At 39.6% G+C, this 24639-nt stretch overlaps 1 protein-coding gene across 1 annotated transcript; it reads right to left on the bottom strand.

Annotated features, from left to right (window-relative positions):
* Positions 1 to 1076: 1076 nt before the first annotated feature.
* On the bottom strand, positions 1077 to 24333 carry PANX2 (pannexin 2). Its single transcript, XM_062600602.1, has 4 exons — positions 24305 to 24333; positions 23486 to 23786; positions 3283 to 4734; positions 1077 to 1438 (listed from the first exon to the last, which is right to left on the bottom strand). The coding sequence occupies exons 2-4, from the start codon at positions 23709 to 23711 to the stop codon at positions 1077 to 1079; spliced, it is 2040 nt and encodes a 679-aa protein (XP_062456586.1). The 5' UTR covers positions 23712 to 23786; positions 24305 to 24333.
* Positions 24334 to 24639: the final 306 nt, after the last annotated feature.

The following is a 24639-nucleotide window of genomic DNA, read 5'->3' as shown; positions in this document are numbered from 1 at the left end:
AGTCTGGGTCCAGCAAAGCCATTTCAGTATGTGCTTAACTTTAGACATATGAGTCGATTCAGTGACATCCATGGCCTTAAGTGTTTGCTGGATCAGGGACTAGCCAAGTCTGCAGACCGAAATTCATAGACTTCTTCAACTGTGTGTTATCTGAAGAGTTTTGCTGGTTTTACATTTGTAAGGTATTTTGTAACAACCTTTGTAAGATTTTTCGTATCAGTGAAGCACCCATGAAAGTTTCTAACCTGGTTCATAAATACACTATGAAAAAATAAGCAGCTACAATGACTCTCTTCTACCCATTTTGTTAAAAGCAACACCTGATTTGAAAAGTTTATTAAAGTAATTTTTTCCCATGGTAAAATATATTTAAAAAAATAAACTCTTCATTTCATCATCTTCCATCAAACATATAAGCCTGTTAAAGGGCAGGGTATACCTCAGGTATTCTCATTTATAAATGCAAGAGATTGATATATATCAACTCTTTTTGCACTTAAATGCTGGTGGTAGTAAGGCCCTTTAAGCTAAGTCTCCATCAAGCCCAACAGTAGTGAGCTAAAGAAACAAACAAAAATTTTGCTTGCATAAAACTTTTTCATAATGTTGAATTAAAAAAAATCCCCTCTGCTTAGAAAAAAACTCTTATTTAACTGCTGCCTTTACAACAGAAGATACCTCACCTCCATGTTGTTTCAACTTTGATCAGTGATTCTGAATACAAAGGATTTAAACGCTCACTAAAATTACTGTGGCATGCCATCAGACTCTTAATGTTCAGAGGTTGTGCTAACTCCCATTTAAATCAGGAAGCTATAGTTTATAGTTAGAACTAAGGGTTATCTTGGTGTTGTAGGTGTATGTCCACCAGATTTTCTTTAATCTATTTTGCAAATGACTGACAGTGCTCATGATGTGATCCTGAAAAACTGTTTGGTATTATTACCAAGAGCTATAGTCCGTATGTAAAATTCTCCATGCTCTCATGCAGTGATTTGCATTGCTGGGGTAACCATGGTTCGCACTGCAGCAGTCTTGAGCCTGGCCACGAGGGCACAGCTGGACAGCCCCAATCTTCAGTACTCCACAGAGCTCACTATTGCCATTGGTTCATCAAATGTGGCCAACCTTATCTGCTTTGGGGTAGTGATGGAGAGGATTTCCCCTGTGTCAGTAGGTGAGTGGATACCATTGTCTATTATGTTTGAAACTTCTTCCTCGTGATCTTCATACAATGTATTGATGTGCAGCAACGGGTGGGTTGGGTTGCAGTTCAGTGCAGGTGTTGGTTCTGGCTTGACCTGATGCAAAGTCATACTTGTTGTAGCAGCAGTTGTGGCTATATGGTTGTGGTTACATGTGACAAAAGCTCCAGCAGCAGGCACAGTTCTGCATGTCTCAGATGAGTATAGGATCTCCTTCGCTGGAAGAGGGGTGTCTAAAAGAAAACAAAAAAGCCAGTGAAAAGATGAGTAGTCTTTCATAATCATTTCCAATCTATCACAGAGTAGTGTCCTGAACCAGTAAGTCACTGGCAGTTTTGCCATTGATTTCAATGGGAGCAGGCACAGATCCAAAAAAGGAATTTTCCTGGGGCCTTTGAAAAATCCAACAGGACTGTTTCATAACAATAGGATTGTAAACTCAGGGAAATAGGGCAAACAACATACAGGTTAGGTAAATCTCACTCTCTTTTTATGCATGCTCATGCTTCCTTATATGAATGGTATTTTCATATCATGAACAACAAGCAACTGAAAAGTTTCTTTCCTCCTCTATATTCTGGCAGGTGTCTTATAAATGTTACGATTTAATGTTTTGACAAACAATATGAATGCTGAAATCCACAAGATATAATACAAAAAACTGTCATTTTAAATGGGAAAAAATAGTGGTTACATATCGTAAGCCACTTGTCTTTAGAAAGAACTCAGCAATTTGTAGTTAACTGATGTCTCTTTGTAGAATTTAGAGCTCTACCTTACCTGATGGACTGTAATGTTGGTCTAACTCAAAAGCAAAGCTGAATATTTTTAATGGGAATGGGGAGTTTAACAGAGCCCCAAAACTACAGTAATTATTTTCTGCTGTTAATGTAAAATATTCAAGAACTAATTTAGATCAAGGTAATTGAGACTAGAAAACCCCAGTAGTTTTGAGGAGTTGAAATCAGAGCAGGTGACTGGATAAGGAACGCTGTAGAATAGCTCACATGCACATCGGGGAGTTGGAGGGCTCTAAGGGAGCATAAAGATTTGGAAGTGACAGAAACTTTTATACCTCAAATCACTTCTTTGCTGGGCAGTGGGGTGACGGTAGCTGTCAGTCTGTCGAGGCCCAGAGGGAGGTCTTAGCTTGTAATGAGATGAGAGCCATTGCTTTAAGTATGTACAAATTTTCTGTAACTTCAACTGCATAGTTCTTCTTTCTTATGTCAGTAACTTACAATAATAAACAGTAAGATATCTCTCTATCAATTTAGCTTCTGATCTGTTGCTGTTCTTAGTGCTTACATGGCTTAACCCATCACCTAGCACCTCACAATCTTCTATATATTTGGAACGCTCCTTTGAGGTAGAAAAGGATTTCCAAGACACACATAGAGAACTGAAGCACAGAATCAGTGTCTCCTGTGAGGCCCCACAGGAAGTGAATAGTAGAAGTTCTGAATCCCAGACCAGCACCCACATTTTGGACTATCCACTCTCTGGTCCATATAAAGGACAAAGGGCAATTTAAAATGTCTCTTGGATGAAAAGCAATATAAATTATCTGAGTTTTAATTCCTCAGGTGACAAATACAGGCCAACCCCTTTGTACTGGTAGTAAAGGAGGAATTTTTTTACAAGCAGCTTTAACTATCTTTAGCAGTTCTTAATAGCACATTCCTAAGAAGTGGCTATTGCTGGTCTGAGTACTGGGATTCCTAGTTTGATCTACCACGGCCTTTTCTGTATGACTTGAAATTAAGATGCATTTGAAATATTCCAGGTGCTGGTAGAGCAGGAAGGGTATCATGGAGGCCAAACTCTCCTTATTTCCTTGGCAAAGGCACAACCACATTCTTTTTCTACAGCTCTACCTGTAATACTGCTTATACTTTATAAAAGTGTATTCAGATAGAGAGAAGAGAGAACCACTACTTCTGAGTCTTACCCGCCCTAATATTATTAGCTGTTCTAAAATCTAGTAAGGCAGGTCAAACAGTTCAGATAAGCTTTGAGTTCAGACTGCTATGCAAATTATGGTCTGTGGAGGTCATACTGGAGTGACATACTGTACCTTTGAGAGAGGAGGTGACGTGTACTATGACATTCTCTTCCTGATTTAAAAATCCACCCTCTTGGCTTTTTGATGTAGGCATTGAGGGGATGGCTTGAATCTCTGGCTTGGGTTTTTTACTACTAAGTATATATGGATGAACATCCAAGGAAAAGTGTCGTGTGTGTTTTTTTTCAGTACTTGTACTTTGGATGGCATTTGACTCGGTTTTATGGGCTGATGATTGCTGTGAGGTTTTTGCAGTGGACTCTAACAGAGGAGCTATAAGGCTATCAGTTGCTGTTTTTCTCCGCACAGGCTTAGGTTTTTCAGGTTTATGGTTTTCAACTTTCATAATGGCTAGCTGCTCCTTGAATGGCTGAGGAAGCGGATTGGTAGTTGGGATCCATTTCATCTTCTTTCTCGGTCTCTTAATGATGAGCTGTTCATTAGCATCAATGTCTGCTGGATCAACACTTGGGTCTATTGTTTGGATCCCTGAATCACGCATGGTTGGTGTGGCGTCATGATTGGACTGGGCCAATGCTGCAAGCAGCTGGCGCACCACATTGTCATACATCAGATCACTTTCATTTGTAATGAAATCCAGACGGTTTAATGATTTTATGTGGTCCCGATTTTCATTACAAAACATAGCCAAAATATTGATGTCACAAAACTGGGACTTCTGCCACTGTTTCTTGGTCTTTATTCCAACTTTGTTTAGTTTATCAAATATGAAGTTGGACTTGCGAAATATAAAGAGATGAATTAAATTGATGAGGATTATCAAGTTCATAAAGCAAAGGAGAACAATATCTACGCCAGCAATAATCCGTTGGAGCTGGACAGATGGCAGTTTACAGTTCACTCTGATGTGCAACTTGGAGCTGCTTGTTTTATCTGGAGGCTCTCCTAGTGCACACGTAAATTCATTTTGCTTCTGTGTAGCGTAGTAGGTGGATAAGTATGTAATTGGTATGATGCTTAAAAAGATGATGAATAAATGTCTTGCAAGATAAAGCTTAGCTAAAAAGTTACTTCGTCCTCTTCTCTCCAGGTATTTCTCAAACAAATTTTGTTCAGGGCTTTTCTCTTTCTCTGCATTCTCAATAATTTCTCTCTTCTCTCTCTCAGTGATCCCTGGGCCTTTGGACTGAATTTGTTTCTCTATTTTTGGTGCCCGCCCTTCAGCTGCACGGTGGTAACAATTGTCAATCTCCTGAAGCAAAAAATTAAGTTCGGAAGTGAGTCGAGTGGAGGCCAGAAATTCCCAGCCCAGAGCCGGAATGTACATGATCCCAGCAAAAGCCAGTAGTGCATAAGGCAGGAACTTATGCTCAAACAAGGAGGGCCAGTGGCTGGCATCAACTCCTGGCAAGGCATCTTTTAGTTCTGTCCAACAGTATCCTCTGGCATACAAGGCTTGATCGCGGGTGAAGTTGTGTGGTGTGTAACAGTATATTGGCTCCTCTGTATAACAGAGAGAAAAGTCACTGCTGTGCATTTAATCTACAAAAGGAGCTCTGGAAAATAAACATTTTAAATTATATCAATTTTATTTTACTGTATCTTTACATGACTATTAAGCCCACAACGTCTATTAGACAGCTCAGTCTGTATACAACTGCCTTTGCCTCCAGGCAAAACTATTTACCTGAAGTTTTGTAATGAACCTGAAGTTTTGTAATGAACCTTAGCTAGAAATGTTAGTGAAAATTATGTATTTTGGGTAAGTTACCTCTCCTAGAACAATATGCTAAGAAACTGCAGCCTAACTCTGGAAAGCTAAGAGTCTTGATACTACACAATAGCTGAGAATCTTATGTTAGAATATGTGCAAATACTGAAAGGCTCATTTAAGTGAAATTCAAGACTCCTCGCAGCTAAATGCTCTTCTAAATGGTTAACTACAGCTGCAGGCAATATGTTTAATCCTTATTAACAAAGTCTGTTCATTGGATAAGGTAGGAAAAATTGCAACTTAAAGACTCATATGCATTTTGTCAACTGTACCCAGCTAACACTTTCACATTCTCAGAATCTGGTCTGTTAACTGTATTTATCACTGTGAATATTTAATTTTACATTTAAATATGTGACACTTTTTACACAATGTGCAATTAAATGATGGAAATTGCTGTCATAATTACTGTCATAAAATATTATCAATCAGGAAGTGATCAGGCAAAATAATGGAAGGAAAAGCATAGCAATGATTATTAAATACACAGATAGTGATGCAACCTTTCACTAAGGACATCTTCAAGCCACAGGCTGCTGAAGGGTGGGAGGGATTATCAAAGTAAGTAATACCATATGCTTGTCTACTTTTATACTCTTTCCAAGCATTTGCTATTTGCTACCATCAGAGACAGGATATTGAGCAAAAAGGATTTTTGCCTTGACCCAATAGATATATTATGTTCTTATGTAATTGTATTTTTCTAGCAGTAGACATGAACATAATGTGGAAAAACTTGTGAAAGCTAGAGTGGTATTAACTGCACAAATAACAATGACTGTTACCAAAACATGCTTTCCAAACAGGAAGACTGCATTTTAATGGTAGGTAGAAAAAGGGGAACAGATTTTATAGTGTTCTAGTATACCTTTAAAATTTTTCCTAATATGAGATCCACAGGAAGAGATATGTTCCTTTCTGAATTTCGAATGGCCCAAGAACACCAAGCCTGATACAGTTCTGAATGCAGTCTACAATTCAGATCAAGAACAGCTTGTCTGAAGAAAGTGGTGGTACTATTCTCTTAATAATACAAATCATTAAGAGAAATAATAAAAAGTCATTTGATAAAAATAAATAAAATATTAAAAATTAACTAACGGTAAAAAAGCCCTAGTCCTTTTGGTATAATAGAGAACTCCCTCCTGGACTAACTACTTCTCAATTTCAAGCAAAACTAAAACATTTACTAGTGCTTTGGTGAAATGTTAAGATGGTAATCCTGGTAAGATCAGGAAAGGTATTCCCTGATCTACTTACGTGCTGAGCCACTACCTCTGCCAAAAAAAAAAAAAAAAAAATTGCTTTTCCTTTTGAGTGATTCAATGAAGATTCTTTTCTAAAGACATAAACAACCTGGACAGAGTTGTTAGAATAAATGATACTATCCAAGACAAGATGTAAAGTAAGCCCCATAAATTCTTTAAAATCACTTCTGAAGACTTGTTCAAAGTTATCTAGCTTTGACTTTTCTCGGAGAAGTGCTTAAAGCACTCTAATGTTATACAACTTCCCATTTAGTATAATTTTTGTATATTTATAGCCATCTGTTACAAGAAAAACACTCATTGTTTTCAGTAATTACATGCTGTCCCATTCCTGGCCATGAAGGGATGCACACAAAAAATTTCAACTCCTGCTGTCAAAGAGTTACTATACAGTTTTCCAGGAGACAGAGTAGATTCCTATGTGAAAATGTTCTCATGGGGAAAAAAAGGTAAATAAGTTTGGAGTGTTTCTGATAAGCAGGAATAGTTTGAATTGGGTCCTTATGCCTACCAGAGCCTGCTGACATGAAAATAAATTTCCTGTGGAATACATGGGTTCATTTCTCCTAGATTTCAGACTCAGAAATACTTGGGAAGATTGTATTTAAGTGTTCATATAAATCATTAATATGGATTAATTTGGGATTCATGTATCACTTGCTACCACCAAATAACTGATCAGTTCTCTTCACTGAGGCCTGAAAAGCTAAGGTGATTTCTGCAAAAATTTTAAATATATATTAACAATCCAAAAATTATTTAACTCATAAATAAATAAAGGACACAAATCAAAATATTTTAACTTAGCATTTATATTTATGTTGGACTGATCACTTAGAGACTAACTCTGCACTCTGCCCCTTTCCACTGCTTCTGTGAAAAACACAGCTCTGGTTTGGACTGAACAGGTTAATTAGAGGCCACTTCAAAAATGGGATTGTTCAGCCCAGTAAAGAAAGCAAATGCCATTTTATAATAATTTGTTCACTTTTTCTGTTTTAAGTGTTTTTGTTAGCTGTTTCAATTGCCTGTTAAGTTGTGAGAAATCTGTAGTTTATTGGGCACAGTGTCCCATTCTTATTATAAGCACAGTGTCCCATTCTTATTCAATGTTTTATTATTTACTGATGCTAATCTAATGTTTTCTGATGCTAGGCTAATGTTTTCTTTGCATATTTATTTACTTTGATGATTCTCTTTAAGGGCCATGTAAATCCTAAGATCCTTCAGGTGAAACTCTTTCCACAGTGAAGCCTGTGGAACTGACTGAGATGGAGGCAGGGTTACAAGGCAATTTTATTTAAACAACATTTTCTAAAAGTTTGAGCCAAGCTCACTGTCAGTTAGTGTTACCGATGCTGGTAAAGTTACTTCACAGTTGAGTTTAGCTCAACCTTTTCAGCATAGGACATGACTCACAAAACAGCATCAGCCTTGGGAAGCTATTTGGACAATCATGTAGACAATGAAGAGGAAGGGGAGGCCCTTCCAGTAAATGATTCAGAGAAAGAGCCCAGTTTAGCTGTCACCTCTCTTTCCATTGACTACGGAGGCTGTCAAGCCAAACTGCCACTTAAACCTAGTTGAAAGGTTAAACCTAGTTTAAACTGCCAACTAAAACATCGAGTTTTTGTGAATATTCCTTCCCAGGTGATGGTAGCATTTTACAATGCATTTAACCAAGCATTTAACACCATGAAGGTGTGTAATCCTATCATAGTAGGGTATGGACTTGTTTTTCCTCTACTGCAATCTGTATCAGTCAGGAATAAATGAAAAAGAAAAGCGCTATGTCAATAATTAATCTTGTTTGTTATGAAAGACAGCAGTAACTTATAGCTGGATCTCAACATGAAGATCTGATGAGGACGGAGGAGTAATTCTTAAGTTGTTCTCACACATGCAACTCTCACTTAGGTGAGGGCCCTACTTAACCCACATTCAGTTTGAAAAAGACACAGCAGATATATTTTTTTCTTTTACAATGTTCTCTTGATAGGTAGGTGACATCTATGTTGACAGATATGTAACCTAAGAGTGTTACGATCATAGTGCTGATGCTGGATCATGACATACAAAAAAAAGATTGCTTTTAATTTTATATTCATGAATATAGAGTGTTTATATGGACACTCATATTTGACCCTGAAAATCCTAAAAACAATTTGAGAACTTTCTTTTTCATATAATCACTCCAGCCACCATGAAATGCAGCTATCCTCCATGCAAGACTGGTAGATTAACTGCATTTGGCAGTATATCTACCAAATCTACTGCATTTGGTAGATTTAACTGCATAAATACTCAACTGTATAGGAAAAGACAATAGAATAAGATGCTGTAAGGAAAATTTTTGCAAAACTATGGGGACGTTATTACAGCTGAGGGGTTTAGTCTCCTTCTGAGTGTTGCCTACATTTGAGCACATAAGTATCATCCATCCCTCCAGTCTCCTCGAGGGGTACATTCTTGTGAACCTAGACAGAAATTCCTACAGCAAAATAGAGAGCAAGGTCATCATTTCCAAAATAATCTTTTGCTAGTTCCAAAAAATAATGAAAGGATGGTTCAGGGCATAGATGTATCTGTGACTTATGCATGTGTACATCTGCAACCCAGACAGAAAATAACAAGATACTGCCTAACTAACCTGCCATTCTTAATGGGGGCTGGAAAGCTAAGGAGACAAACATTTCTGTATTAAATGTAATGGCATACTGCAAGATTATCCATGTTGATATTAGAGTAAAATCTCATTAAGTTCAAAGTCTGAAAGTCTGCCCTTAGGTCTACCTACACAAATGCACTTACTACATACCAATAGATCAAGCTCACCACAACTGTTCAGAAAAAAATCACTTATAATAGCTAAGGCCAAATCCTGCCTTTAGTAATACCTACCTACAGTCGCTATCATTCCCAGGAATGTTCCATTTGAACAATTTTTAAGACACTAAGCAACTCTGTGTTAATGCTGTGCAAATATAACTAACTACTTCATTTGGAAAAAAAGATTATTGATATTAATATATTTTAAAAGTGTATTATACTTTATCTGATACTGACTTGGATATAAAGACGCATACTAGGAAGCTTAGCTTGCCATTTTAGATACTATGAGCCCATCTCAATGGCACTACATCAGATGTTTTCAGCAGTTATACATGAATACATGTTATCCTGCTCACTGTGCAAATAAGTAACTTCTACAAGTCCTCAATACTAGTCTCATGAATAAAGTATGGAGGAGATCTCATCCAATTTTTTGGGGGACATACCAACAAGATGAAATAGTCAAAGTAGAATTATTCAGTCAGTTGTGCAATATGTCATTTAAAAAGTTAAAATCCTGTGACAGCTAAGCTTTCTCACCTACTCTACCAAAATATGTACCATACCATCTCAACCCATCAGTTTAAGAAGTACTTAAGTGGAGGAAGAATGACTTGCAGGAAACGTTGTGGCACAAAGGGCACACCTAATGGAAATGAATAGAGGAAATGGTTGGGAGAAGATTGGTGAGGTAAGGTCAGTAATGAATGAAGGGTTCAAAAAACTCTGTTCAAGAAACTCTAGCCTGGAAAAAATCTAAACACACAGTATGGGAGGAAGGAGTGAAAGCAAATCATGGAAACTAGAAGCTGCCCAACCTGCTGACTTGTAGTAAAGGCTCTGGGATATATTTGTGTGCTTTCAGTAGGCATATGCGCTCTTGCCTACTCTCTGTTCCCATCCTAAGATCAGTCACCTTCTTCCACTGAAACTCCAAGCTCCATGTACCTTAGCAGAACAAGGGGCTGTAGTGCTGACGTTTGGGGCTGGAACTCCTGTGAAACTTCAACTGCAAAAATCAATCTCAGACCTGGAAATGGAGTAAACAGCAGAAAAAACTGATAAATGCTGTTCTAGACCACTTCCTCAAGTTTTACTCCAATGCAGAATTACGTAACTATTCAGGTTGGAGGGAACCTTAGATCCCACCTTCTGCTCAAAGCAGGGTGACCCAACTCTCTGAACTTCCATAGATGGGGCCTGCATAAACTCTCTAGGCAATCATTTGCAATGTTTGACTGTCCTCAAGATGAATTTTCTTTTTTAGGTTACATCTGGCAAGGATGGTTCTGATTCATGTAGGAGTTACTTCTTTCACTTCTGAGAAGTGGCCATTACCAAGAATGAATGCAATGGCCACTGCCATCAGGAAGACTTTAGGTAAAATATAGCTAGAAGGCTAGCATCGCAATATAAATAGCTGGAGTTCTGGTCTCAGTATTACATCTCATCTGAAGGAAGAGGAATCAACAGCACAGTCCATCAAGGAGGGTGTGTGTGTGTGCATGTATTTGCCTATATTAAAAAAAAAATTAACCTGACCAGCAAAAGTGAAATGGTGTACAGATCATTGAGAAGGCACTGCCAGAACATGGGCTAGCTGGTAAATGTCTATCCTTCTCCTTTATTCTGTCTTTACAAAGTTCATTTTTTACAGGTCTTCCTGGAAAGGAGAGTTAATTTCATCTAGCACAAACATTCACATATCCTTTTAAACAGAATATAACAGTATCCATCTTTTAGTGTTCAATAATGTAAAAGAACTAGGCCTTGCTCCTGAAAGACTTAAGTGACTTTATACATCGGGCAGGCTCATTAAAGCCAATGGGATTACTCACAGCGCATAAAATCAAGCATACGCATTTCTCTTTGAAGGACTGGTGCTGCATGGGGTTCAATTTCAGGCTTCTAAGATATTATTACAAGTAGTAGTCAAAAACTATTTGAACAAATGTGGAAAATATATTTGAAAGGCTTTCAGTAGACCTTGAAAAGTAAAAAAATATATTAGTAATAGACAATGGCCTACGTAAAAGGGCAAATAACCATTAACACCTACCATATTCCCTGTGAAATAAAGTACATTCACCAAAAGCAAACTATAAAGCATAATAATGAATTGTGTGTATCTCCTGTGACCTCCAGCTTTTAGCATTTACCCTGGAAAAAGAAAGCACACCTCATTAATCTTCTGGCTAAATTACATGAACTCAGTATTCTTCAGTAATGAGTCAATGATGTAGGAGTAATAGAACTATTTTCTAACAGCGAAAAAAGGAACTCAGTTTTCAGAAAAAAATGAAAAAGCTAAAAATCCTTGTGCAGACTGTACCGAGATAGCAGTATGTATGTTGCTTGTGCAGATACTTCTTTAAGATATGGAAGTAATCAGCCTGAGCACTATGGCACTAGACTGGGTGCAGGCAGTAGAGATGGGGCTTAGGTTCTGAAAAACAGGCTGCCAAACTTCCTACATCTCCCAATTCCTGAGCGAGTGCTTTAACCCTTGTGCCCTGACTTTGTCAGTCGGGCTCACGGGGGACTCCAGTGGGGAAGAGATACTGACTCTAGAGACCTCACTTAAATGCCTACAGAGATCCTGAGTCTAGTGCTTCCCACCAATCAGCTTTCTACCCTCTTTAGCAGTACTACTAAATTATGCTCATGAATATGCCCACGCTGCCTATGAAGACAAGCATTTCAGTCAAGTCCTCTAAAGCATTCTTTGGAAGGTCCTCTCTGCTAATCATAAGGAGAAATTCAGCACTTAAGTAGGATTATCTGAACTTCTCTGCTGATCAGATGCCTACTATTTGGGCGTAGCAGTGCCAAAGTTTGACCCCTAAAGCAGGCACTCAGACTAGAACCACAAATCAACACTATGGGTGTATGTAAATACTTCTACTAAACTTGCTAGTATTGAGCAACGAGTGCAGTCAGAAAGAAACAAAGGCATTCAGCTTCCTATACGCTCAAGCCCTTACTGGGCAATAGTAAAGTGTAATTCCCTTAAGTGTGGGGCACTACCACAAAGATGCTTTCTTTTATTTGGGTGTACATACATGCAGTGGCTAAAACTGAAATGCAGAGTGTTTAACTCTTGAGCACAAGTTTCTAATAGCAAGATAAATGAGAACCTCTTTGAATTAATAAACAATGGTATTTGTCAAGAACAGTCCTATCATACTGCCCTTCCCTACACTGTGTTACATACGTGCAATCAGACATACACACTTCATTCACCTTTAGTACTAAAGAGAATGCACAAGAAAGTAGGTAGCAAAAAGTGTTTATTTGGAGAAAAAGAAGTAATTCATTTAGTAGTTTTCAGTATTTTTGAAGGGAAAAGAAGAATGTCCTGGATCCTCTTCTCTCTGTAAAAACAGAACAAGAACACTTATGTTATTAAGGTTGAAAATGTAGCCTAACAAAGTGTAATGTTGTCTAAAGAGTAACCAGATTTTCCATCCCAGCCAGAAACTTCCATAAAAATATGCAACTCGCTCCTTTGGGTGTGATTTTAACAAATGGTGATTTTAACAAATGCCCACTAATATCCAAATTAGTTCAAAGACAAAGGAAAAACTCCCTTAATTTAATGGGTTTATTTCAACTACTTTATTTAAAGAGTATTTAAAGGTTAGAGTATTAGTACAGCATGAGGATGGATTCCTGAAATTAATTGTATACATCAACTGTAGTCATACAGTCCTATTTAACTGAGTTTACTCATATGAGTAAGAAAATAAAGCATTCACAGAACTAAGCCTTAAGTTAGCAATCTAATTATTATTATTACTGTTATCAGAATAAAAAGACAATACCTTTACCTTTGTTAGGGAATATTCTTTCCAAATCTGAATATACGTTCCATGCCCATGAAGTCCTCCTAAGGCACAAATTTCTCCATGATCAACAAGGTAAGGTATAGCCTTTTTTGCTCACTTTCTGAAACCACTTGTCCTGTTTAAGAAAAAAATCTTAAAAAGAAAATCCCTAAAAAATGAGACAGGAAACCACTGCTGCTCCATGGTTTTAATGGCCCATATTCAATAAGGCTTAGTCATAATGGCTGAAATGTATATAAGCAATTTCAATGACTGATAGGTAACTGGTTACCCTCATGGGTAACTGCAATGTAAGGGCAGCAGTAGATGTCCTCATATTTACGATTTGTTTTTTTTTTTTTTTTTCCTTGCAGGATTGCTGCTTGAACTGCATGTATTTTGGATCTGCAGAGTTACTATATTATCACTTTCCTAACAGATACATAAATTTACAGGACTATGTTAATTGTATGTAATTGATATTAGCTCTTTTAAAATTAGCTGGTATGCTGAAGTGCCTGCCAGCCTAATTCAGGAAAGAATGATACCTACTCCTTCTTAGTTGATTATGTCAAAGTCTATTGGAGATTATTTCAGAAATTGCAACTGTTACGCAGAAGGTGCAGAAACACCCAAATGAAATCCCTCAGGCTGCTCCTATCCAAGAATGTTTCCTCAACAATGAGCTAACATTCATCGTGTGATGGCCATGCAATATGGTGATAACATCATTGGAAAGAGTGTTCATTTATAGTGACTGTACTGTTGAATCTCATTACAAGCATTTCTTCCTCTGCTAAACAGAGCTCTGTGAGAAAACAGAAAACACCTGGAATGATATTGCAATATCTTGGGGTATGTTTCTGTAATATAGCATTGCTTTGTATTATGTTAAGATAAAGGGAAGGCTAGAAAGAATGCATTCATCAAAATCTAATGAATGAAATTCAGTTATGCAGGTAGCCCTATAAAAGAGATCTGCATAATAATTACTTCTAAAATTAATAGTTCTAGTAAGAGGAGGTAAGTGGAATCTTGGTGATACACAGATCTTCTTTATAAGGGTAAAAGCAATACTGTATGAAAATAAATGTTTTAATGTCATCAAAAGATGAAAACAGTATTTTTGGGCAATTCAAAAATTCCCTTACAGTAATGGAACCTCAGAGTAACTACACAGGCACTCAGATAGTATGATAATGCAGACCAGAGTAACACCTAAAGCAAACTGCAAAAGCATGTAAGTGCCAAAGTGAAATGAATTATGAAAATTCAGTGATACTAATGATACATAGACAAGTGCGGCTTTTTAATTCAAGGGTCAAGTGAAAAATGCAAACAGGAAATAGCAGGTTTGTTCTACGGCATTATTGTTATTTAATGATTAGAAATGATGAAGATGGCTTGTGTTAAGTACCTCTTGGCATAAATATAGTACTCCAAAAACTTCATATTAAAAAACAAGAAAAATGCAAATAATTAGCTCATTAAGTAATTATATTATTTTAACAGCATAGTAATTTTGAATCAGAGATGGCTGGTCTACTGTTCTTTGGAAAACTTGTTCTTCCATGTAAGAAGATAATGAATTTTGTAAAGTATCAGAGCTATGCTTGATCTAGCCGTCAGAATCAGCCTGCCAAGGGTTCCAGGGACTCTTGATAGTTCCATTGTGGAGGTTTCCTATCCTCCTGAAAGAGGTCAAAAATCCTGCAGAAGACAAGGTACCTCAACTCCAAAACACAAAAATAATTATGTAAGCATATAACTGAACTCCAAGCTGCAAATACACGTCATGTATCTTAGCTGCACTGCTGCTCTTGTTTACTTCCTGAGTTTATATGATAGGTATGGTTCCAGTCAAAACCAAACCAGCCCCCAAAACCTGCTATCATAATGAATTTTGTATTTCCTAGTTCTAATGCAAGAGTATAATATAGGACTGGGACAAAATCCGTTATGATGGAAATACCTGCATTCATTTCAGCATTTTTCTTATAATAAATACTATACCATCATGTGAAACAAAGGGAACCTTTAGAAGAATCATGCCAGTCTACTGTGAAATAATTTGGTTTTGTAATTAATTGTGTATCCCTACTGAAAGTGCTCATTGCAGTCATTTCTAATGCTGAGAAAACCCAAGAAACTCCATGATGGTATTGATTCTTGAAGTGTTTCACAGCTCTAAGAAACAATACAAGCTGAGATTTTTTCTTGAATATGAAAGCGTATTTTTCTATCTATTTTAGACAAAAGGCCTCAAAATCCTTCTGGGTAACTGAAAAAGCAGCCTCAAACTTACTACACAAAGATCCTCTTGACTAAGATGAATGAATTTAGCAGTGTTCAAACAAAAATTTTTCTGATCATCTATTCAAATTAAGTTATTTGAAAATATGTGTTAAGCTAAACCTCATTCACGTTTTGGATCTCTTCAGAAGCCAGACACTGGAGTAGACGACGTGTTAATAGTGCAAACAGGGTCACCAAAATCTGTATGAAAAGAAGATGACGTATATGTATCAATGAAGTTTTTGAGAAAAGAACTTTTTTGTCTTTTCAAGACAAAAAATGTCTGCAGCCTTCAGAAATTACAGTTGAATTATTTCAGATGTGAGGTTCACGTGTTTCCTCAAGATTACCTTTTTATTTAACACTCAACTGGATAACTGCACGTCTTTAACCTAGTCAAGCTCCTGACAACCTAGTGTGTGTACGCATGTGTGTGTATTGTGCGCCTGCGCACTGTGACTACTTGTACAATTTCACTCCTTTTAAAGAAGGCATGATTAGAAAGCACTTAACACATATAACACTGAGAGACTCCTTAAATTCTCTTATCATAAGTAATATCGCTCCAGAACCAATTTCTGCACCTAGCTCTGATCTCATGTAAATATAACAGAATCTGGCCCTCTACTCTTAGCACTAACCATAATCATTTGGAAAATATACTACAGGCTACTTTAATGCAGTTAGAAAGAAAAAAATGGAAAATAAGCTCAAAATAAGCTCAGTCAGGTAACTGAGTATATATAAACATGCTGCCTACAACTTGAAACAAAAATATGAATTAGAAAAATAGTCCAGAAATACAAGCTAAAACTCCATTTTATAATACAGAAACCCTCGATATGTACTGCTTTAAACATATTGTAAGGTGAAATGCATAAAAAGACATTGAATGCACGCATATACTGTACTACACAGTGAAATAAGCATTGCTTATGCACAATGATTACAAATCAGGAAATAAAACATAAAACTTGAACTGACTCATCAGTCATTCAACTTACTGTCTCCTTCCATTACTTCCTCATGAGACTTTTCTAGCAGAAGGGTGGTAGAGGGCTGAGCTACGTAACTGCTAAGAGACATAGAAATACAGTATTTATGAGCAACTTTCTGGTATTTTGTAGGAACTGTTTTATAAACGTAGCAAGAAAACCTATGCCAAAGCTTGGCTTTTGACTAAAGTATAAAATCTTGACTGCTTTGCTCTACCTAATGAGGTACTGATATTTAACAGCTTCTGAGGGAAAGGCAAACACGACTGCAATATAGAAAGAACAGTTCACTGTGACTAGGAAGTACAAGCACAAGGCACTGCACAAGATGAATATGATTTAGCAATCCCTGTAATTGAGTACACCAATCCCAAAGCTTTTGAAAGTTTGGGTAACAACATACTTCAATACTGTGAAGATCAAAACATATTCTCCTTTGGGGCCCACCTCTCTTTGCTCCCTTATGCAGAAAACCTCCCACAGACATCACTGATAATGTTTTTGAATGCAGCACAATACTGAGCAATAATATTTAAAACACTTAGTAAAAATATTAAACAATGCAAAACAAACTAAGTAGCTCATCATGAAGGCCAAGTATGTCTTACTCCAGTAGGCTGTAGAATAGTCTCTTGGAATTTCAGCAAACACCACGAGAAGTTTCACTATGCAAGGCTGCCACTTGCTGTCAGTAACACCGCTGCTGGTCATAGAGGATAGAAAGCAGCACTTGCTGATAAAGACTAATATTGAATACTCAACAATGTCCTACTCGTGGCTGTAGTTTGGTGTACTGGTTCCATGGTAAGAACAGGCACAGCAGATGAAAGGATGAATAGAAACATGGGACACAAAACAGATTCACTTCAAACTAAGAATGAACCTTAGTTCTAAGATCTAAGATTAGATTCATCTAATACTCTGCGTTCTAGGCCTTTCAGAAAGGAAGTGAAAACAGATGTGCTCTATCTTAAAATAACTGCCTCTTCTGATCTAGATCCAAACTTCCCCAAGAGGACCATCTCTTGATAGGAGATACTGTAACAACAAATCTAAGAACAATTGCTGAACTTTGCTTTAGACTACAGCTGGACTGGAACTACATATCTTAGAGCCTCAACTACTAACGTTTAATTAAAATTTAGTATTTTATCATTGTGCAGTAAATATGAACTTTATGGAAAAAATCTGCTTTAGCAAGGAAACGCTTTAAATAACTTCTTTAAAAAAAATTTAAAAAAACCAAACCCTTTATCAAGTGAAGAAAACAATCCAGCAGACTCCAACCCAGCTAAAATATAAGAACAAAAGTGACAATACAAAATCAAAACTCTACATTGATAAATTATTGGTTTTATTTTACTCTTGATTTTAGTCTTGATTTGCACAGGTATAGATAACCACTCAAGGTGCCTAGGAACAACAAAGCTTCTGTATCTAAAATCTTCAGATATGACAAATCAAGCCTCTGGGGAGTCAGATACAAGCACAGACCTTTTAAAAGGACTGCATATGAATTTGCATGAGTGCTGCAGGAAGATGGTTAAAATTATATATGCTATGACTAGGATCACGTGACTCTTCTGATAGAAATTCAAGCATTTGAAAGAGTCCAATTGTTATTTATATTTAATTAAACAAAAGGTATCCTTAACTTTAAAGTAGTAGTTTCTGAAAGAAAATGTAACAAAATCAAGTAAATTCCCTTGGGTCTACCAACTGTGTGCACAAGGACACCCCTGCTGGAGAGGTTTCTTTGAGTCCTTACTGGCTGTTGTAGACATCCTTCTGATCAGGACTTCGAGCCCTGTAATTTTGGAAAACTGATTCCATTTAAATACAGATCCATCCACTGAGTCAGAGAATCATGTGTCAAAAGCTTTCCTCATTGAAGTAAACGCCGACACACACCGGCCCTTAAACACAAGATGTCCTAGATTTGTATGAAGTCTGTCCAGGACGTTGGAGTGGAGAGAAAGGAAGATAATATTCTTTCTTCTCTTGTGGGTGCCCTTTTGGAAAACATGCAAATTTCTCTGTGTAGGAAGCTGACTATTGTTTCCAAATGACTTTATGAATATCTTATACTCAGTATATGGCAGATGGATCTATTTTAATTATCATTCTGGGACCTTTATTTCTAGGAATCATGCTGGTTTGCCTGAAAAACATTAAAAGGGAAATAAAAGACTCAGTAATGGTAGAGTAAGAGGTTAGCTGAGGGACTTCCTCTTGTGAAAACAAGTCTAGAGAGTGCGAAGAATCACAGAATGGTTGAGGTTGTAAGGAACCTCTGCAGATCATCTAGTCCAAGCCCCCTGCTCAAGCAGGGTCACCTAGCGCATGTTAGACAGGGTTGCATCCAGGCAGGCCTTGAAGATCTCCAGGGAAGGAGACTCCACAACCTCTCTGGGCAACCTGTGCCAGTGCTCCGTCACCCTCCCAGAAAAAGTTCTTCATACTCAGGCAGAACTTCCTGTGTTTCAGTTTTTGCCCACTGCCTCCTGTCCTGTCACATGGGACAACAGAAAAGAGTTTGTCCCCATCCCCTTGACACCCTTCCTTCAGGTACTTATACACATTGATAAGATCCCCCCTCAGTCTTTTCTTCCCCAGGCTGAAGAGGCCCAGCTCTCACAGCCGTTAATAATAGGGCAGATGCTCCAGTCCTTTGATCGTCTTTGTACCCCTACGCTGGACTCTCTCTAGTAGCTCCAGGTCTCTCTTGTACTGGGGAGCCCAGAACTGGATGCAGTACTCCAGGGCTGAGTAGAAGGGCCGGATCACCACCCTTGACCTGCTGGCAACAGTCTTCCCAGGATACCATTGGCCTTCTTGGCCACAAGGGCACATTGCTGGCTCATAGTCAGCTTGCTGTCCACCAGCACTCCCAGGTCTTTCTCTGCAGAGCTGCTCTCCAGAAGGTCAGCCCCCAGCCTGTACTGGTTTATGGGGTTATTTCTCCCTAGGTGCAGGACCCTGTACTTGCTTTGTTGAACTTCGTGAGGTTCCTCTCTGCCCAACTCTCCAGCCTGTCCAGGTCTCTCCAAATGGCAGCACAGCCCTCTGGCTCTCAGCCACTCCTCCCAGCTTGGGATCATCAGCAAACTTGCTGAGGAGGCACTCTGTCTCTTCATCCACGTCACTGATGAGTAAGATGAACAAGACTGGACCGAGTATTGACCCTTGGGGGACACTGCTAGCTACAGGCCTTCAACTAGACTCTGTGCTGCTGATGACAACCCTGATCTCTGCCTTTCAGCCAGTTCTAAGTCCACCTCACTGTCCGTGAGGCAGTATTCATTCCCTTGCAGAAGTGCCTACGCAAGAAAGAACTTCACTTCAGCCATTAGAGTTAAATCCTGGCCCCACTGAAATCAATAGCAAAACTCCTACCAACTCCTGTGCAGCCTGAATTTCCCTCTCAGGAGCAAGTGATGTGTATGACTTATACTTTCTTTCTGCAGAGAGATGCATTTCACCCCTAATGCACTGCCATCTCGTAGTGAAGTTTGGAAACAAGATTTCAGCTCCTGATAAACTTTTGATTATGTTACAGATTCTTTTATCCAACAAAAATGAACCAAGGATTACAGTCTGCTTTTTTACATCAAGTCAGACCATGATGATACATGTAATGGAAGAAAAATCCTGTATCTAATTTAAAGAAATTGTAATGCATGATTATGATGTATGAATGCTAGATTGTGATTTGTTCAGGAAATCAACATTTGCCTCAGATCAGTACCTGCTAAAACACAGTAAGTCTCGCCTTTTGCGCTACTAAAATTATTAAAACAAAAAATCATGATTTCTCAAAGGTCATGTAAAAATTGTAACACTCAAATGTGAGTACAAACAAATCACTTAAATGAACAGCAAACATGTTAACATAAACAAGCACTTAGCCCATGAAATTAAAACAATGTAATTAAACAACCTCATCTTCCCCCACAGGTGAACTATAGCATATAATAAATTATACAACAGACAAGAATCTTCATGACTGTTAATGGATTACCATCTTTTAAATATATGTATACTCTTTCATAGCACATTCTTTCTTTTTCTTGTATTCTGAGACTGAACTGTGCTTTCATATGTTCTGTAATAGTCTCTAGGCCAGAAGGATTGGGATAGTCTCTAGGCCTTGCATCGGGATATCCAGGCTTACTGTGATAGGGTTCCTTCTGCACACCAATAGTGCAAGACAGAGTCAAGCAGATTTTACTACACTTATTCTCTGTACTGTGCTGTACAGGTGTTTTTGACTACTCTTTAAACTCAGCTAGATCTTACTACATGAACTCCAAGGTAGATTATAAGTATAGAAGGCTTTATATCTTCTACACACTAATCATGCAGACTCTTTTGATGTCTTGTGAGAAACCAATGCTTTTTGATCACTACCTTTAAGTCTTGAACTCACACATTATTGTTAGAGCTTTATCAAAGTTTACATAAGATGGGATAGAACCCAGAAAGAGGTGTTGTTTTCAGTTCAGAGGCATGCTCCTGGCTTAAATGGCTCACACTGGATATCATTAATAGAAATAGCAATAAAGTAAGCATTAGTTTTTACTTTCTATTCCAAAGCAATAACTGGTGCACATGCAAAAAGCAAAGCCAAGGAAGCTACTATAGTATTCACAATCAAGGGACAGTAGGAAAAGCACTCAATTTTGCCAGCAAAGTTCACACTTTTCACACGTATCACTTAAATTGCACAGAGGGAGCTGTATCCAAGACAAGAAAACAAAATTAGATTCTTTAATGATTAGTGGCAGTGCATAGGTGAAACACAACATAAACTGCAGATCAAGAATAAGCATATATTCAGCAGGACTAATTATTATTGCTATACTTAACAGTGACTCTGGACAAGCTTAGGTCAGCAAAGAAGCCTGAGTAAATATTATCTTGGTAACAGAGAAATTATGACTTGATTCAGGTCATGTTAAAATTAGGAGTTTTGCTCTTGAACTCAGAAAAAGCAGGATTGAGTCTGATAATCCTGGGCTCTTTGACTTCACCCCAACAAGGAATCTACATAGTTTCATCAGTCCCTTAAGTGCTTGTATTACATTCTCTTGTCCACTCCATTTTTCTATTGCAGAGTATCTTTGATTTTTTTTTTTGTTTTGTCCTATTTGTTTTCTAACTGTAGATTATCTGAACAACCACATGATATCATATGAGAGAAGAATGTTGTCCTAAAGTCTTCCAATGGCAGCTTTCCAAAAGCTTTTCCCATCATGATAGCATAGGTTACTACTCCATAAATCTAGGGTCAAATTAACATGCAAAGTCTGTGACTAGGCTTAAATGATTTTGCTTTTGGTACTTCTGAAAAATAAATTTGGAACATTTAAAGTCACAACCATTATCCTAGACGGCAGTATTCCACAGCATAATATAAATGTAATTGTAGAAATATGAGCAGATGAGAGTAGCAAGAAAAATCAGCAGACTTGTATATACCTGTGTGGGCTATACCTGAAACTTGCATGGGAACATCTATTCTATGAAACTTGGTCTCCCTTAGACCTGTTGTTTCTTCCACAACCTGGTCAGGATTTGTTCATATGGAGCGTGTTACCACCGTCTACACAAGCTGTGAGTCCTGAAACCCACACTACAGAAAGGCACATACACGAACGGCAGCCCTTTCTTGTGCCAAAGAAAGGGCACATCCATGATTAGATTCAAACCTGCAAACCTCACACAGTACGGAAGTACACACCCTCATGACCTGATGGATTGCCTTTTCATTACAGCTTACCCCTCTACAAACCAAATAAAAGAAGGAAACCAAACACTTTTGCATTCTGCATTGAAGATTTGTAAAAGTAACTTTGTATTCTGACTTTAAGTCACTATTAGGAGATAGCTTCACAGATTCAGCAAGATCTGCATGCCCTGAAAATCTGCCCTCTTTAAGTCATCTCCAGAACTATCCACAGAATGAGGTTCTTACCATCAATTGTGGCTGAAGATTTTGAGCTATAAATGCTAAGTTTAAAAAATGAGGTTCATATTTAAAATGTTTTAACTAAAATTAAGAAAAATTTCCACCAAGCCTATATAAGCATGCATTCCTCCAGGTAGTTTAACCGTATCTAATAATGAAAACAAGGATACACAAGTGTTAGAAGAACAAGGATAGGCAAGTGTTAGAAGCTGATCCCAAAGCATGGGGAAAAGTCCAACTTTGACATGCTTAGTCCAATAGAATTCTTACTAAATACTGCCAGTTCCCACTAACTGTATAGGCATATATAAGGTCAGTCCTGTGTATTTAAATGCTACCAATTTCACAACAATCTTCAGGATGGAGCTTTAGGGCACCTGCTGGTAATCCAATCCATGGAGTTGCAACCTAGTAGCTCTATTCCTCAGGTTAATACTTCACATTCTCTGTGCTAATGACCTCAAAATAGACCTAACAATTTACTGGGTCACTCACTCTCAAAGCTCATCAAGACTTAAAGCTTCCTCCCTAGACTGGAAGGCCTCTACGCTGGCTGGGACATGCGATCAAACTAGGCTTTTTTAAGCATAAAAAAGCCTGAATGCAGTATGTAGGCCTTTAACTGGGACAAACACCAGTGATTACCATTATCCCAATATGACAGTATGCATGTGCCTGTACATAATCATTTCATGTATATACAAAAGCATCCTCTTCTACCTAGAAAGCTAGTTAAACACGTTGTGCATGTCTGAACTAACATTAGGAAAAATGCTTAAAGTCCTCCTTGGATCAGCTCTGGATCCATCCAAGATCCAATTGATCGAGTACATAAATACACAGAGGGCCATTCACACTGGCTTCCCAGCTGCCGCAGGCGAGTGAAAAACCCCTCGGCTCCACAGAGCTCCCTGCAGAAAATTCTGGGCTGCCCCCGCCGAGTCAAAGGGGCAAAGGGTCCCTGCCACTAAACACAGCGCTGCGAACAAAGGTGCCCACCGCCCGCACCGCTCCCCGCGGCGTTAGGGCGCGGCCCCCCGCGCGGCCGGGCCCCTCGGCGCCGGCGGCCGTTAGGGCGCGGCCCCCCGCGCGGCCGGGCCCCTCGGCGCCGGCGGCCGTTAGGGCGCGGCCCCCCGCGGCGGGGCCCCGCCGCGCCCGTGAAAACGGGCGGTCGCCGCAGCCGCTCCGCGCCGGCGGCCGTTAGGGAGTGTCGCCGCCCCGCCCGCCCGCGGCTGCCGAGGGGCGGCGCCGCCGAGCCGGGCCGGGCCTGGCGGCAGCCCCGCTGCCCTTACCGGCGAAGTTCTTGGTGAAGACGAGGGTCACGAGGAGGATGGGGATGAGGACGGTGCCGATGGTGACCACGCGGTCGAATGGCAGCTCCAGCTTCAGCTGGAGGAGCAGAGCCGCCAGCGCGCCCGCCTTGTCATCCTGCTGCCCCGGCAGGATGAGCTCCTTCAGCTTCTCGCCCGCCAGCAGCGCGGTGGCCATGTCGGGGTGGTTATCGATGATGTGTTGCATAAGCGGCGGCGGGCGGCCTCAGGCCGCCGGGCCTCCCCGGGGTGGGCGGCTTGCTGCGGGCACCGGCCGCCCGGCCTGCGGGGACAACACCGACAGTCGTAACCGCAGGGCCGCGGCCGGCCCGCGGTCTGCGACAACGGCACCATCTTTAGGTGGCCGGGATGCTGCCCCTGCTGAGACTGCAGTTATCGCCGGCATCCTGCACGCTCCCGCGCGCAGCTCTGCCGCCGGCAGCTGCCTTTCGAGGGCATGTCCCGACCCCTCCCCCGCCGCCCCGCCGCCCCCGGGAGAGCAGTGCAAACAGGCCGGAATAATGATGCAGTCAGAGCGGTGCAGTAGGAAATCGTGCGGGCAAACGCAGCCCGAGCTATGCAGTGGCAGCTGTGCGATAAAATGCAGTCTCTAAAGAGCTCTGCAAAGAAATGTCATGAGAGGCGGGCAATAAAAGGAATTAACCAGTGACAGCTATGCAATTAAATGCAGCCTCCGTTTTACAATTCATGCTATATAACAGGAGTGAAACACTCATGCAGTAAAGACAAACTGGAGCTGCCTCTGGTAAAAGTGCTGCAGACAAGGAAAAGGGCATTTACCTGGTAACTTTGGTTTCCTCCGTTCCCAGGGGATGGTGAGCAAAACGATGACTTGTAAATAATAGCGGAAGCTGCAAAAAAAAAAACTTATACTGGACCTCCCTGCCGGAAAAAGGTCCCTGCACCTCCCCAAGTAATAAAATAGCTCCGGGTTTGGGGAGGGAGGCGAATGATGTATTGATGCTTGTTATTGCAGCGGGTGGCTGGCGCTTGCATGGAAATGTCTGTCTGCACCAAGCGGCACTAACGTGCAGAGCAATTCAAGAAGGGGCTTGCAGCAGCAGCCGTGGGGAGGAGGTGGCGAGAGCAGCACCGGAATGAACTGCCTGAACGCA

This window comes from Rhea pennata, chromosome 1, assembly GCF_028389875.1.
Source record: "Rhea pennata isolate bPtePen1 chromosome 1, bPtePen1.pri, whole genome shotgun sequence".
Lineage (NCBI taxonomy): Eukaryota > Metazoa > Chordata > Aves > Rheiformes > Rheidae > Rhea > Rhea pennata.
The sequence above is the reverse complement of the archived record's forward strand: the minus strand, read 5'-3'. Positions and strand labels throughout refer to the sequence as shown.

What these genes read in the sequence shown, in the direction of transcription:
- PANX2 (XM_062600602.1), bottom strand. Translation starts at nt 23,711, where the DNA reads ATGCAACACATCATCGATAACCACCCCGACATGGCCACCGCGCTGCTG. An exon ending in CTTCACCAAGAACTTCGCCG is followed by an intron (nt 4,735 to 23,485) that starts GTAAGGGCAGCG and finishes TCTGTTATACAG; the next exon opens with AGGAGCCAATATACTGTTAC. An exon ending in CGTCACCTCCTCTCTCAAAG is followed by an intron (nt 1,439 to 3,282) that starts GTACAGTATGTC and finishes GTTTTCTTTTAG; the next exon opens with ACACCCCTCTTCCAGCGAAG.